Below are 15,000 nucleotides of genomic sequence, written 5' to 3'. Positions count from 1 at the left end.
TGATTAGGGTGATTAGCTCTCGTGTGTGAGTGGTCAGTCTGTAGGCTGACCTGAATCAGAGACTCAGTCAGCTTATCATGATTGCCTACTGCTGGAGGACGGCCAGGGGAAACCGCTACGGTAAAACACCTTGATGACCCAATGTCCTGAGATGGAGTCGGGCTACGAGGGCAACTTTGTGTTTTACGTGTGGATGTGTGTGTGAGAGTAGTATGTCTTAGTATGTGTTTGTGGGTGTGTGTGTGTGTGTGTGTGAGAGAGAGAGAGAGAGTATGTGTGTGTGTGTGTGTGTGTGTGTGTGTGTGTGTGTGTGTGTGTGTGTGTGTGTGTTTCTGTGTTTTGGTGTGTGTGTGTGTGTGTGTGTGTGTATGTGTGTGTGTGTGTGTGTGTGTGTGCATGTGTGTGTGTGTTAGAGAGAGAGTATGTGTGTGTGTGCGTTTCTGTGTTTTGGTGTGTGTGTGTGTTTGCTTCTGTGTTTTGGTGTGTGTGTGTGTGTGTGTGTGTGTGTGTGTGTGTGTGTATGTATGAGTGATGTTAGGGTGCTGATAATGAGTGAATTGGAGCATAGTTGAGAGGGTGGAGCACTAGCACAAATGGGACTGAGCTAGCACTAAGGAAGCTCAATTACCCAAACAAACTGTAGATCCTGTGTGTGTGTGTGTGTGTGTGTGTGTGTGTGTGTGTGTGTGTGTGTGTGTGTGTGTGTGTGCGCGTGTGTGTGTGTGTGTGTGCGTGCGTGCCTGTCCACACTGCATTCCGGTTTTCTCACCCTCGTTCGATGGGAAGCGCTGGGAAGGAGAGCAAAGAATTTCACGCAGCCCAAATCCCAGCGCCCATCTCCCCACCTCCCCATCTCCCCACTGCCATCCAACCATCCGCTCTCCTCTCATGACAGGCCCTCCATATCCCCTACATCTCTTTCCCTCCCTCTCTCCCCCTCTAGCTCGTTCACTCCCTCTCTCCCTCTTCTCAACCTCTCTCTCTCTCTCTCCCTCTTTCTTTCTCTCCCACTCCCTCTCTCTCGCTCTAGCTCGTTGACTCCCTCTCCCTCTTCCACTTCAGTTTCTCAACCTCTCTCTCTCTCTCTCTCTCCCTCTCTTTCTCTCCCCCTCCCTCTCTCCCCCTCTAGCTCATTCACTCCCTCTCTCCCTCTTCCACTTCAGTTTCTCAACCTCTCTCTCTCTCTCCCTCTCTTTCTCTCCCCCTCCCTCTCTCCCCCTCTAGCTCGTTCACTCCCTCTCTCCCTCTTCCACTTCAGTTTCTCAACCTCTCTCTCTCTCTCTCCCTCTCTCTCTCTCTCAACCTCTCTCTCTCTCTCTCCCTCTCTCCCCTTCCTTGTACCCCCCAGTGCCCCATTAGCTGTGAGAAGAGCTCACGCTGGAAGTGCTGACTCCACACTGTAGATCCAGCACTAATCATATAAACTACTTGCTCGCCGCTGAGACCCCCATCTCCCCCTCCATCACTCACTCACTCACACACACACACACACTAACGCACATACGCACACACACCGCCACCACACTCCCGCCGGCTCACGCTAGCCTGGGGCCCCGCGTCCACTCCGTCACGTTAGCCATACACAGTGGGGGATGGAACAAACACAAAGTCATAAAAATACCCGTCATGGGGAAGAACGAGAGGAGTGCAATGCACTTCCAACGGCTGGGCTATGATAAAACTACTCATGTCAGACCTGTGGATTAGCACAACTCTTCAGCCAGGTAGATGAAGTGAAATTGCCTGTGTTGGTTTCAGTTACCAGTTTCAATTCCACATCAATTCCATTCAGCCACATAACTTTCCCCAGTGTAGAGTTTAGGAAAGAAAAGGGTGGGAAAAGCCATGGCATACACAGTGCACTGCATACTGAGGTGGGTAACCTGGCTTGAGAAAGTAAGTTTTCTTTTTCCCATTATATATGTAAGTAAGTATATAAGTATGGTCTCTGCATTTATCCCAATCCGTGAATTAGTGAAACACACTCAGCACACAGTGAACACAGTGAGGTGAAGCACACACTAATCCCGGCACAGTGAACTGCCTGCAACAACAGCGGCGCTCGGGGAGCAAGTGAGGGGTTAGGTGCCTTGCTCAAGGGCACTTCAGCCGTGCCTACTGGTCAGGGTTCGAACCGGCAACCCTACAGCCACAAGTTCGAAGCGCTAACCAGTAGGCCATGGCTGCCCCTTAAAAGAACTTACTTCTTAAAAGAACTTACGTTCCCTTGGGATCAATGACGGTTTCTAAAAAATAAAAATAAAAACTCCTACCACATACAGTATGTGTTCCAGTCAATCACTAAATAAGATGATTCCAATTAGCACAACTCAACTCAGGAGATCTGGATTAATACAATAATTAAACTAATAAAATACACGCAGTACATGGTATAACTTATACTTTCTGAAGACACACTACTTCTGTGTATAATGCAGTTGTGGTCAAAAATCTCCAGGCACCCTCAGGTGTGAGAAAACACTGCAGGTTTATTCACGATACCGGGAGCAGTTCACTGGCAACAGCACGTTCCAGTAACACTACTCAAAGTTCTCTAGGGCGAGGCCCCATCTTATACATGTTAGATACATCGTGGTAATACAAATCACATGAGTACAATGTTCTTTTCCAAAACTCCCCATACATGCAGAAATACAACAATACATGTACACTTCTTGGACATAGCATGTGACCCATACACCATACTCAAGTCATGTGGCTACTCCAAGTAAGTAAGATAATTGGTAATATAATACATATACATCCTTCAGCATTTTCTTGCCATAGTCCATTTCCTGTCAGGATGTTCCTAATATTCCTAATATTACTGCCTCAGGCAGAAAACCCTTAACTCGTGACAAAAGGGGTCGCATGACCTTTATTAGAAAGTCATGACACGGAGAGAGCAAATGACAGACAAAGCAAAGTTGATGCACAGTATTGAATGTATGGAAAAGCATACACATAATGTATGAAAATGTATTGTTAATCACTTCTATGTAATAAGATTTGTTAGTAATCCAAAACTTCTACCATACAGTCATATGAAATAATACAATGAAATGCCTCAGAATTTGGCAATGTTTAGGTGCCTATGCTATGATGATATAACGATACTTCTAATGTGGAGGTTTTAAGTGATAGAACTGAGTACTGACCGTCACACATGGTGTACGTTAGGTTGTGCATGGAAGATGACTGCACATGGTGACACACACACACACACACACACACACACACACACACACACACACACACACACACACACAAACACACACACACACACACACACACACACACACACACACACACACACACACACACACACACACACACGAACCAAAGCCATATCCCACATTTTCTCTGACTATGCAGGGCTTAAAAATATTATGTCGGAAAATTTGAGTTAGGGTTGGGCAGCACAGGGTGGTGTCCAGTACTTTTCCTGTTAATACTTGGCTCCATAAATTGGAAACTCACTGGAAACTGAGCTTATAGCCACACACATGTTAACTTCTCAAATACTCTCTCCCTCTCTGGTATTCTGAAGAGTGTAGCCTACTGCTAGACACAGTAACATTTTAGTGCTTGTGCAAAGAGTTTGTGGTAATGTATGTATTACGCTTAGTGTATAGAGTCCTAGAGTATTACTCAGACACTCCTACACTCTGCTAAGTCAGCTGTATGCAGACCTTTTCTCATAAACCTTATTCATCATGTATGCTTGTTTGTGCTTGAAAGTGTTGAGTACGCATGCCAAATATTCCTTTGATTTCAAATCCACTGATTTATGGGAATCAATCAATGTGCTTCTCTACAATCCAAGGTCTTCCACTTTTTTGTCACAGTGTTCCATCATAACTCGTAAGCACTGGAACCTGTACAACTTTTGGGGGGGATGTTTGCACACGCTCCAAATACCAGCAACCTCAAAGGAGTTGCATTACCATTTACGGTATACTCCCAATGGCCACAATGGAAGCACAGGCTGACCTGCCTCTAGTTCCAGGCAGAAAAGGCATGGGTGACACGCTACACACAAAGAACTGGAAACGTAGTTGAGCCAGGGAGCACATTAGCAGACTAGAGACACTGCTGTGTGGGAAATGTGTACGTACCTACATAGAGAACGTGGTTGCATTCATTGTTAGCACATTGCGGCTAAGCTTACAGCCTATTGGGAGAATGACGGTTTGTAATTTAATACAACTGATGATGTAGTGGTGGCTGGCCCGCTTTGGCCATGCTGAAATGAAAAAAACTCAATCACTCAGAACGGAGGCCGTCACCATACAAGGACACAAGGTCACAGAGGAAAGGGAAGGGAAACTAACGCTTTTCTGTTCATAATACAGATATGACATGAAATAGGAAGTGCATGACATTATATGACATGAAACAGGAAATATATATTTGTGGGATGCTGAATGGGAACTTTCAACTTTCAAGCCTGTGAAGTAAAAAAAAATCACCACTAAAGACGTTGATTTGTTTCGTTAGAAATCGTAAATGGTGGCTTACGTAGCACAACCAGCACCAAACTCTGCAGTTACAGAGAAACTATGCAGTTTTGGCAATTTCTTTGCTGTTTTCTCTTCTTTTTGCTTGCAGGTTTCTCTGCAGAGCTGTTAGTTAAGGTAAATTAAGCTAAAAACAAACTGCTTAGTTCCCCTTTAACCTGCAGCCTCGTATGTGCCTCTTCATGGTAGGAATGAAAGCTGCTCCTGACTTACCCTCCAGGATGACCTCCTTGCCTGTCTTCTTCAGGGCCTGCACAGCTTCATCATGAGTGGCCTCCCTCAGGTCGTTCCCATTCACAGACAAGATGGCGTCCCCGACGTACAAAGCCTCCGTCTGGTCTGCGGCTAGGCCTTTGAAGATTTTCGATATGAGGATGGGCATTTTGTTCTCCTTCCCGCCTGTGCAGAAAGAACAATTCCAGTTATATGGGGAAAAAAAATTGAATGTGGGATGGCTACATTGATTGACATCCAACCAGTAAAGGAGCTGTAGAATTGATGGAAGCAAGCACTTAAATCACCAAATATGGTATCCAATTTACAACTGTCACAAACATTAGACCGTTAAGTACAATTATTCAAGAGCTCTATCAAGGATGCATGTCTTAGTAAGTGGTTTAGATTCACCCCCGTTCATAACCCCTGAGGATCTGCTCCCTATATGAGTGATTTGAGATCACAAATCCCTTATCCCTTACTTCTTTAGCTATAGTCTGACACTGATGTCAGGAGGGCCAAACTGTGACCACCCTTGTCCCTTGACCTTGATTAAAGTCAACTGTCTTTTGTGTGTCCTTTTGAAGAAATCTCACTTTGTTCTTGCAAACAGCTCACACATATAGTTTAATAGTGTTCCTTTATTTCCTGTCACAACCTAAGCAATCTCAAACACATTAAATGATGGTCTAATATGGACATGAGTCATCAGTCCAGTAGTCTGGCAGGTCTTTTATAGGGAAGTTTTTCATTACCATGAACATTTGGACATTTTGAAGTAGTGTGATGTGATATGTTTACCGGTTATATTTCTTTGTATTTCTAGTATCTAGGCTAGACTACTGAGCCCATCAAGGACAGATGCCTGATACATTGTTATACATCATCAGACCTGGGTATGGCTAGCAATGCTCTTTCTGAACATGCCAGGAGCCCAATTCAAGAGCATGGTAGCATCTCTTTTGACAAGTTCTGCGCATACTGTTTTAGAAACACTCTCTTTCAGTCAGGTTACACTGACTAATTTAACATAACATTAGTGGTTGAAATTTGAAGCCTTTCTATTTCAGGACAAAAAACAAACAAATAAATAAATTGGTTGTTTCATTTCCTTTCTCAAAGGCATCCTTTGAGAGGCGTGATTGTGTTATCTGACTGCAAAACTCTTCCTTAAAAACGGTAGTTCATTTTATGCTGCATTTGAAGGCAGTGACACCTACGGTGAAGACAGTGACACTCAGGGTATGTGCTGTTAATTACTTTTGTATAATTTCCAATCAGTGCTAATTCTGCAATAATGCATGATTTCATAATCCTAGTGTGGTACTGAACTAAGACATCTGATCAGCATACTAGTAGGCAATTGTGAGCAATATAGAGATTGACCAACCTTCAGACAAACCTTCTATAGAGTATGAAACATTATATAGGAACGTGAGAAACTGTGGGTAAGAATATTGAAGATTACATTCTGACAAGTTATGACATCAGAAATTGATTCCTGCATTATGTCCAACTTAATTTGACATACAAAATAATTTTGCATTTAAGAATAATTCTTGAATTCATTCACTGTTTTTAAATTTTTTCAGGTTATAACAATCCTCTGAAATCGGGAGCAAATTAGGCTATTGATGTGAACAAGTGTCAAAATGAGGAGAAGACATATGGCTCCTATAAAAAGGTTGCTTCTTCATCTCTTTCTTAATTGCCTTCTCAGTATGCGCTCAGAACAGTTCTCTCTCAGGAACTGCATTCTGTATACATATCTCAATGGCACAGACCATTTAAACGTGTCATGCAGTCTTATGGAATTAACAAAGGTCCCATCACCAATACCCATCCATTCAGAGGCACTGGATATTTCTTACAATAGAATCTCAAATGTAACGGTGGGAGATTTCAGAAATCTCTCAAACTTGAGAAATATTAACATGTCAAAAAACGAAATATCAATGATAGAGGATGGCGCTTTCAAGGACCTCATTGACCTGGAAAGGCTCAGCTTGGATACCAACAAGTTGAAAAACGTGACCAGAGGCTGGCTACAGGGACTATTTAGCCTCTCAGTGCTACGGCTAGATGTCAATCAAATTGAGTACATTGAGTACTCTGCCTTTGTTTCCCTTTTAAATTTGACAAGTGTACATCTGGGAAGAAATCAACTCAGACGCCTTGACCAAGTCAAGTCCATATTTCACTTGCCGAATTTATTGGAGTTATTTATTGGACAAAACCAGTTCTGGGGTTTTGTGTCTCATAACCTGTCGACAACACCTTTGCAAATACAGAGGCTTGATTTATCTTCAAATCCATTAAAGATATTTCAGATTACAAACAACATCTTTCCAAACCTCAATTACCTCAACCTCATCAATTGTGGTCGGCGCCAGAGACCTTTCCAATGGATAGTTCAGAACCAAAGTTTTTTTAACTCCACAGAGACACTCAATGTGGGCACTCAGGGTAGCCTTGAAACATCTGAGGGGATGATAAAAATCATACAATCTTTCAATTCCTCCCTAAAGACACTCCAAATTAATCCCTTTAGCACACAACACTTTGAACAATTTTTACAAAAGATCTGCATTCATGTGCAAAAATCGCTATCTTTAAAACACATTAAGATCCCCTCATTAAGTGACCACTTGTTTAAATCATGCCACCAATTGCAGGAAATACAATTTGCCCACAATAACATAGCTAACATCTCTTCATTCGCATTTGAAGGTCTGAATCAACTGCAAGTTCTACATGTGCAGGATAATCTAATTACTGTATTGAACAATATTACAAATGTTCTACCTAATTTGAAACTACTTGATATGTCGTATAACAGGATAAGCCATCTGGCCTGTTTTGACTTCAGCAATATAACTCGGTTATACCTTTACCACAACTATATCATAGAGATACAACCTTGCACTTTCAATAAACTTACCAAATTGGAAGTGCTATTACTGGCTTCAAATAAACTTTTAAGCCTTGAAAATATTTTTAACAACAATCTACCAAACTTGAAAGTGCTGGATTTACAAGGAAATAAGATAAGTCGCCTCACCCAAGAGGTTTTCAAAGGGCTACATTCTCTTAAAGACTTGATTCTTACTGATAATCAGATTTCTAGTATTGCTAAAAATGCTTTCAAAGGATTGAAACGTTTAAAAAGTCTTTTCTTGACATTAAACAAGATATCAAAAAAAACACTGGAACATCCAGGCTTGTTTCTTGGTATGCCAAACCTAGAAGTCTTGGATTTGGCTAGCAATGTAATATCATTTAGTAGCAAGAAACTTATAAACCCACCATTCACAACGTTAAACTCACTAAAAACACTGTATATGAATAGTCAGAGCATTCAAAACCTGCCTTCAAATCTGCTACTAGGCCTGAATTTATTATCTCATATTTATGGAGGAAATCTCAACCTTCAACGTGTGCTTCCTGACACTTTCAATCACACTCCCAACCTTACGTTCCTGGACCTCAGCAAGAACAAGTTCTCAAACGAAAATTCTTTATCTCCAAAGATGTTTCATCCAATCCCTGGATTATCTGAACTCTATATAACACAAAACCAGCTTCCGTCATTAGACTTTCTACTTGGTGCGAACCTGTCTCAGCTCACAGTTCTTAAAGCCTCTGATAATCAGCTACAGGGAATTAACCAGACTTTAGCCCAGTCTCTTCCTCAACTGACTTACCTTGACCTACAAAAAAATCCATTTGTTTGTGACTGTAGCAATGCATGGTTCTTGGATTGGGCCAAAAATGACAACTACACTCAAGTGGTATACTTGAATAAGTACAAATGTAGCTATCCATCAGGCCTGAAGGGCCAACCTCTGGAACAGTTCAGCATAGACTCCTGCAACGAGACCTTTGAATTCATTTACTTTCTCAGCAGCTTCTCCCTGGTGACTCTAACAATGTTGGTCTCCTTCTTTTACAACTTTCTGCGATGGCAGCTGGTCTACGCCTACTACCTTTTCTTAGCTTTCCTCTACGACAGCAAGAAACGGCAGAGGCAGCACCAGCAAGGCTTCCAGTATGACGCCTTTGTGTCCTACAACTCCCAGGATGAGTTATGGGTCCTCAGAGAACTGCTACCCAATCTGGAGGCCGACCAAGGATGGAGGCTGTGTCTCCACCACCGAGACTTTGAGCCAGGCAAGCCTATCATCGACAACATCGTGGACGGCATATACAGCAGCCGCAAGACCATCTGCGTGATCACACGCAGCTACCTGAGGAGCGAGTGGTGCTCCAGGGAGATTCAGGTGGCCAGCTTCCGGCTGTTCGACGAGCAAAACGATGTGCTGATCCTGATCTTCCTGGAGGATATCCCGACCCACCAGCTATCTCCGTATCACAGGATGCGCAAACTGGTGAAGAAGCGCACCTATCTCACCTGGCCCAAGCCTGGCGAGGACACCAGCGTCTTCTGGCAGAAACTACAAATGGCCATGAACACCAACAAAGGTGAAAATCCTATTCTCTTGGGACAGGAGAATTAGATTCCCTTGCCTCGCCTTCCATGCCCATGTGCCAACTGCAAGACCGAAATGCCATGAAATCTATATTGAAATGTTTTTTGTATAATTAAATGAAATCTGTATTGTTTACTTAGTTGATTTTGTTGATTTAGAAATACATGGTCATATGTTTTGATAGCTAACTTCCAATTATTAACAAAATAAAATAACAAAATAACATTAATTAACAAAATTGCTAATTATATTATCATTCTGTTTTTTACAAATCTGTTTGACTGAAACGTACTGAAAAGTAAATTGATACACCTGCTATCTGAGGGTTTTTTTTGTGGAGTTTTATATTTGACCTACAGTATATGGAAATGAATATTGATGCCAACATTTGTGTAAGGTGTACCCATAATTGTCTCCTTATTTGGGTAAACATACATTACTACTAAGATAGAATATCATCAGTTATATCAGTTATATTCATTTGAAATCAAGGTGACGTATCCCACAAACAAAAAATAAAGCATCTTGTAGTTAAATATTGGAATACATCCAGCCTGAGAGAAGAGATTCCCATATGTAACTCTTTAAGACAGAGTTCAACAAGCTGATAAATTCACTCTCTTCCATGTGAGGCTCTTGGCGGGATATACTGTCAATAATGGCAAGAGATTGGGTGTCTCCCGAAAGAGAAATGTCTGGAAGAGCCGATTACATCACATTAATTCCAAATCCGTCTCTGAACAACTGGTCTGCTGCTGGTGATTCATGAAAGAGACTGGCATTTTAATTCATGCTGTGCCTTTCCAATCCTGAGCTGTGCTGCCACAATAAAACCTGAAGGTGCCACACTGAATGTCATGTGCATTTCAATCACTACGTCAGTGGCTTGTGGTACACACACACACACACAGCCCCCTGCTCAGAGCCAAGGGGATGTGCAACTCCTCCTGAACTCTTCCTAATGGTAGCAAAGGCCAGCATGCCAGCATACACAAAGGATGTAAAACATATCTAAAGGTGTTAAATCAAGGCCGAAGATTGAACATGAAAGGTCATCCACGTGTGACCTTTATTGGCCTTATCAAGATGGAGTAGTTGATTCTCTTGGATGCCCGACCTAGAGTCACAGATGCTTTTTTAGTTCTGAATTTGGTAATTCGGCTGTTTTTGTGAGTGACTTACAAGGACATCAATAAATATTATATTAACAATAAGAATTAACTGTTTAAAGGTAAAGTAATATGGCCTAATTCAAAAATACATAGACATAATAATAATAATCACTACAAACATATACCATATAGCTCAGATAATGTAGAGAGGAAAAATGTCATTGTTCACTGTGTCAAAGGCTGCAGATAAGTCAAGTTAAAATTAAAACGGATGACTAAGCAGAGGCTTTAGCTACTTTCAATGCTTCAGTCACAGATCAAATGGCATGAAACTTGCCTTAACACCACTATCTCACGAACCTTTGACAAGAAGGGAAGAAGGGAGACAGGTCTACAGTTCTTCTCATCAGCTGAATAGAGTGCACTTCTCTTGAGCAAAGGTGCAACTCTTACTTGTTTGGGAAAGAAGTACTCCAGAACTGTGAGTGATGAATCATTAAGCTACATACTGTGAACTCACACCACTGAAGACTCTATGCATGGTTTATGTTTTAGAAAACATGATTAAGCCATGGCACTGTGGTGGACTGTAACTGGATCTCTGCTTCATATAGCTCCAATCTGTCCTGAGAGGTCCAGATGAACACACTGTACGTAAATCTTCTTTAGTGCTGCATGACTCCAGGTGGTATGCAGTTGAAAGAAGCCAAGCCAACATTATTTCATCAAGCCCAACAATAGTTTTCATTGGAAATGACAGCTTTTCATTAGACCCGAAAGCCTCCAAAAGTATTAAATGAACATCTGGTGACTCAAAGAGGCTTGAAAAGGTTACCTTGAGCATTTGACATGAAACATTGCAGTGTGCCGCTGTTTGGCAGACAGGAGCAATCGAGGATGTATGCTTACTCCCTTTTTTACTGTTCAACATTCGCATCTACAGTATGTTTCCAGGAATAAAGTAAATCCGCCTCATTTCCAAGACTTCCAAGACAACTTACGGTGCTGCTGCTGAGATCTTACAGTGAGCTAATTATGCATAAGCTCCTTTGTGCAGGCATTGGTCTGCACACAGCCGACCCCTGACCTTTCAAGAGGCAACACACAAGAGACGGCGTCCGTAATCTCCCTAGATATCAGTCTACATAGTATGACCTCACAAATGAGAGCTCCATCAATCAAGGCTCTCCTTAAATGTCCTCTGATGGAACTTACTGCGTGCCTGAACACAATAGCAAACGATGATGGGGATTATTTGTGTTGCCTCAAATTTCAACTCAGATTTACACATTGAGATGTGGCTACCACCACCCACGTGCACAGATGATACCATTAATATGTGACTTACAACAGAACTAGTCCAACCTTTCCCAGCCAGAATAATCCTGTAGTGTGGAGGCTGCTTGTCAGCCAGCTGGACAAACATACTGGCATCTCTGCACTATGCTTGACCTTTGAGATAAGGACAAATTAACTAGTCAAGGCTGAATAAGTGGATGGAGGTTAAACAGAATACTTCAGCTGACTGTCAATATTATATTTAATAGACATACTGTATTTAATTTGCTCCGTTGTCAAAAAAATACTGCACTATTCTTGACCTTTTGGATAAGGAAAAATAATGTACTCAATGACCTATACATGGATGAAAGTTAATTGAAATGCTTAAATTGGCTGTCATCAGTATGGTGTTTATGTTGTTACTTTGTCAAAAAATAAATAATCTTATTTCATTGTTCATATCACAGATTTATTGTTTTGTTCACCACAAAACAAATGTCAGAAATGGGTTTGTGTGGAAATAGATAGTGGAGCACTGTATGTGATGGAAAAGATTTCCCTTTTACCACCAGCCTATCTATGCGATCTCAGTATGGTACTGCTGCACATAAATATTATGTCTGTCACAGCTATCAGCTGCACTTGTAGAGAGGCAAGGGTAGACGAAAACACTGTAGCAAATGTAGCCATGCAACTGCACTTTGGACTCAACACAAGGTCATATTCACCACTCACAAATTCTTCCAATATCACCGCACCACAGTATCTCTCTCTCTCTCTCTCTCTCTCTCTCTCGCACTCTTTCTCTCGCTCTCTCTTGCTGTCTCCCCACATGCAAGGGGTGGGCTCCCCTAAAATAAACATCACCAGTCTCGCTTCTCTCCACTCCCCTATTTGACAGCTCTCCTCCGAGGCCAATGACTATGCCAGGCAGGGTAGTTTTCTGGTCAGCTGTTGGTGTGGTGGTGTCAACTACACCCCCAACAACCCCCCCGCCCCAGCCCACCCCCCACCCTCCTGCCACCCCTGTGACGCCTCACCCAGCAGCGAGCGACTCTCCCTGCGAGACTTTGCTACCACCCACACTGTTGATTTAAGCTCTCCTGTTTCACGTAGGGAAGCAGCTGTCTTTTAACTGCAGCGAGCGGTGTCACCGCTCGGCCCCCGTCTACACGCGACTTCAGCTCACTCCAGGCCCCCTGTTCTGGGCTCCTCTGGTCAAACTCCCTCGCTTCTCACTCCTCACTCACTCATTTCTCATGATAACATGAGGCGAGACCCAAAGAGATCTCACATTGGGGTGTGCTTGTCATAAAACTACACATCCCAAACACTGCTGTGTCTAGGGGTGTCTTGACAGTGGACATGGTGAAAAGGTTCTGCATGTTCAACCTCACTGAGATGGCTGACATTAAATTACAGTAATCGAGTGAACACTTTGAGGCAAAGAATAAGGGGCTTAATTGGAAATGTACAATCATATTCTCAAAATAGACACAGCAAGATTTTATTGCTATTTTATCTGGATAAATGTCACCAGAGGACACATACACTCAGAGCAGACAGACAGCCTGGCACACACACACACACACACACACACACACAATCTTCTTCTGTCAAAAAAGTCTGGTATTGTATAGGTTATGTTTTTCAGGATGTTTGTACTGGGAGGTGTGAGAGTTATCTGTTCAGCGTGTGTGTGTGTGTGTGTGTGTGTGTGTGTGTGTGTGTGTGTGTGTGTGTGCCAGGCTGCGCACATGTGTGGAGACAAGACATGGAACTAGATGGTGAGGTATGGCTTGATGAGCTCCTTATTGACCTGTCTGTATGGCCTCAGGGGACAAAAACCCATCCTCCCTTGCAGTCTGTACATGGCTGTCTCATTGAGCAAAGCTCTGGCGAAGTTATTTAAAGTTCAGTAAGACTACAACGATTTAACAATTTAATCAAGTTATCATTTTAATGTTTTACAGGCGGATGCCTTGTGGAGAAAATAGGCTTTGACAACAAACGTAATATGATTTCGTCCATAAATGATCGCATTACAGACAAACTGTTGGAGGACTTTCTGTTCAGGACATGAGCTGCCCGACCGTCGCTGCTCCTGCTTCTGCTTCCCACTTAGATTAAACAGGGCAACTTCCTCTATTATAGTCATTTTCGGGAGATGTCAGGGTATTCCAGGGATATAGGCTACACATCGTTCGATAGTTAGAGAAAAAACAAAACAGACTGTTTTGAACAGAGCTTGACTAAGTTGTGCCGAACGAATGCTCCATTTTGTAGTGAGGACGTCAACTGAAGTTAACTCCTCACAGTGTAGCGTGTTAATTCATTCGAGTAGGCTACTTCATTCTTCTTACCTTTAATACTGATTCCCAGACCTCCTACGTCTTGCTTGGTCACGCGCACCGTGCGCTTTACGTTGGTGATGGTCTCCGGGACCGGAGACGAAGCAAGGTTGGCCGGGTCACCGTTGACTGCCCCGGCAGACACCGGGGCGGATTTCGTGGCTTCATCTCCTTCAACTTCTCCAGGAGTCAGAGTCAGTGTTTCGTCGCTTAAAGTGGCTAGAACACGGATCCAACGGTCCACAGTGATACGAAGTTCCAACAGTCCGCTTTTCTGTGCCTTCATCGCGGCAGCCATGTTCAACGCATTCCTGGAATACCACTTCACGAGCTGGCAGTCCTGTAAAGAGATAGGGGTGGGGAGAGATGCCAAGAGATACAGCCCCCTCCTCCAATCTCTCTCTCTCTCTCTCTCTCTCTCTCTCTCTCTCTCTCTCTCTCTCTCTCTCTCTCTCGCTCTTCTCTCTTTCTCTCACGCTCCCTACAATCGAGTGTCTTGGAGTCGGGTAGCTTATGGAATGAGTAAGGCTAATGGCACACATCTACCGACTCCATAGTTTTTGACCAATGACTTATTAAATTAAAGTAATAAAACAATTAATTATTTAGTAAACTCTTTATTTATTTTCTTCTGGGAAACAATGCCACTAGCCCTACTTCGTTCTATGCTTCTTTAGTCATTGAGAATTATGTAAAAGAAGTTCAACCATGCTAGTTTTGGGGAATTTTCTTCACTTCACTTTGATATCTAAATATATATTAGTGTTCTTCTTTAAAAGTTTCTAAACTGTTCATTAATTGACTAAAATAATAGGGCCTACATAAATTGTTGTGCTGTGATTCATCCCTGCTCTAAAAAAAGTAATTGTTTGTTTATATGGCTTTGAATTGAGAGAGAGAGGGAAAGATTGCACTTAACTGCAAATTAGCAAAGTGTTTGTTTAGACAAAGATCAATCTGGTCATCTCCCTCTTCAAAAGGCACTTATATAGCAAAAGGAACGGCAAATTCCAAAGCTGTGAGATGAGAA

General features: G+C 42.5%; 2 protein-coding genes across 3 annotated transcripts in view; one reads left to right on the top strand and one right to left on the bottom strand.

Annotated features, from left to right (window-relative positions):
- Nucleotides 1-14,287, bottom strand: part of snta1 (syntrophin, alpha 1) — a 27,356-nt gene extending 13,069 nt beyond the window's left edge. Inside the window, exons 1-2 of the mRNA XM_076268141.1 lie at nt 13,983-14,287; nt 4,734-4,919 (exon numbers count right to left, since the gene is read on the bottom strand). Coding sequence (XP_076124256.1) covers nt 4,734-4,919; nt 13,983-14,268 — 472 coding nt within the window. The 5' untranslated portion in view covers nt 14,269-14,287. The remainder of the gene's footprint in view (nt 1-4,733; nt 4,920-13,982) is intronic.
- On the top strand, nt 5,920-9,549 carry tlr22 (toll-like receptor 22). 2 transcript variants are annotated; one of them, XM_076267619.1, is made up of 2 exons: nt 5,920-5,978; nt 8,705-9,549. In XM_076267619.1, exons 1-2 carry the CDS (start codon nt 5,928-5,930, stop codon nt 9,251-9,253), a joined length of 600 nt encoding a protein of 199 aa, XP_076123734.1. In that variant the 5' UTR covers nt 5,920-5,927; the 3' UTR covers nt 9,254-9,549. The 2 variants fall into 2 exon arrangements, with proteins under 2 accessions (XP_076123734.1, XP_076123733.1); XM_076267618.1 differs by having other exon boundaries at nt 5,936-5,978; nt 6,329-9,549.
- Nucleotides 14,288-15,000: the final 713 nt, after the last annotated feature.

The sequence above is a fragment of the Alosa pseudoharengus genome, unplaced genomic scaffold (assembly GCF_046254945.1).
Source record: "Alosa pseudoharengus isolate Yale_2024_CS ecotype anadromous, Long Island Sound unplaced genomic scaffold, YU_APseudo_1.1 YU_APseudo_1.1_scf_5, whole genome shotgun sequence".
Classification (NCBI taxonomy): Eukaryota; Metazoa; Chordata; class Actinopteri; order Clupeiformes; family Clupeidae; genus Alosa; species Alosa pseudoharengus.
This window is presented reverse-complemented; position numbering and strand designations above follow the sequence as displayed.

What these genes read in the sequence shown, in the direction of transcription:
- tlr22 (XM_076267618.1), top strand. Translation starts at nt 6,389, where the DNA reads ATGAGGAGAAGACATATGGCTCCTATAAAAAGGTTGCTTCTTCATCTC.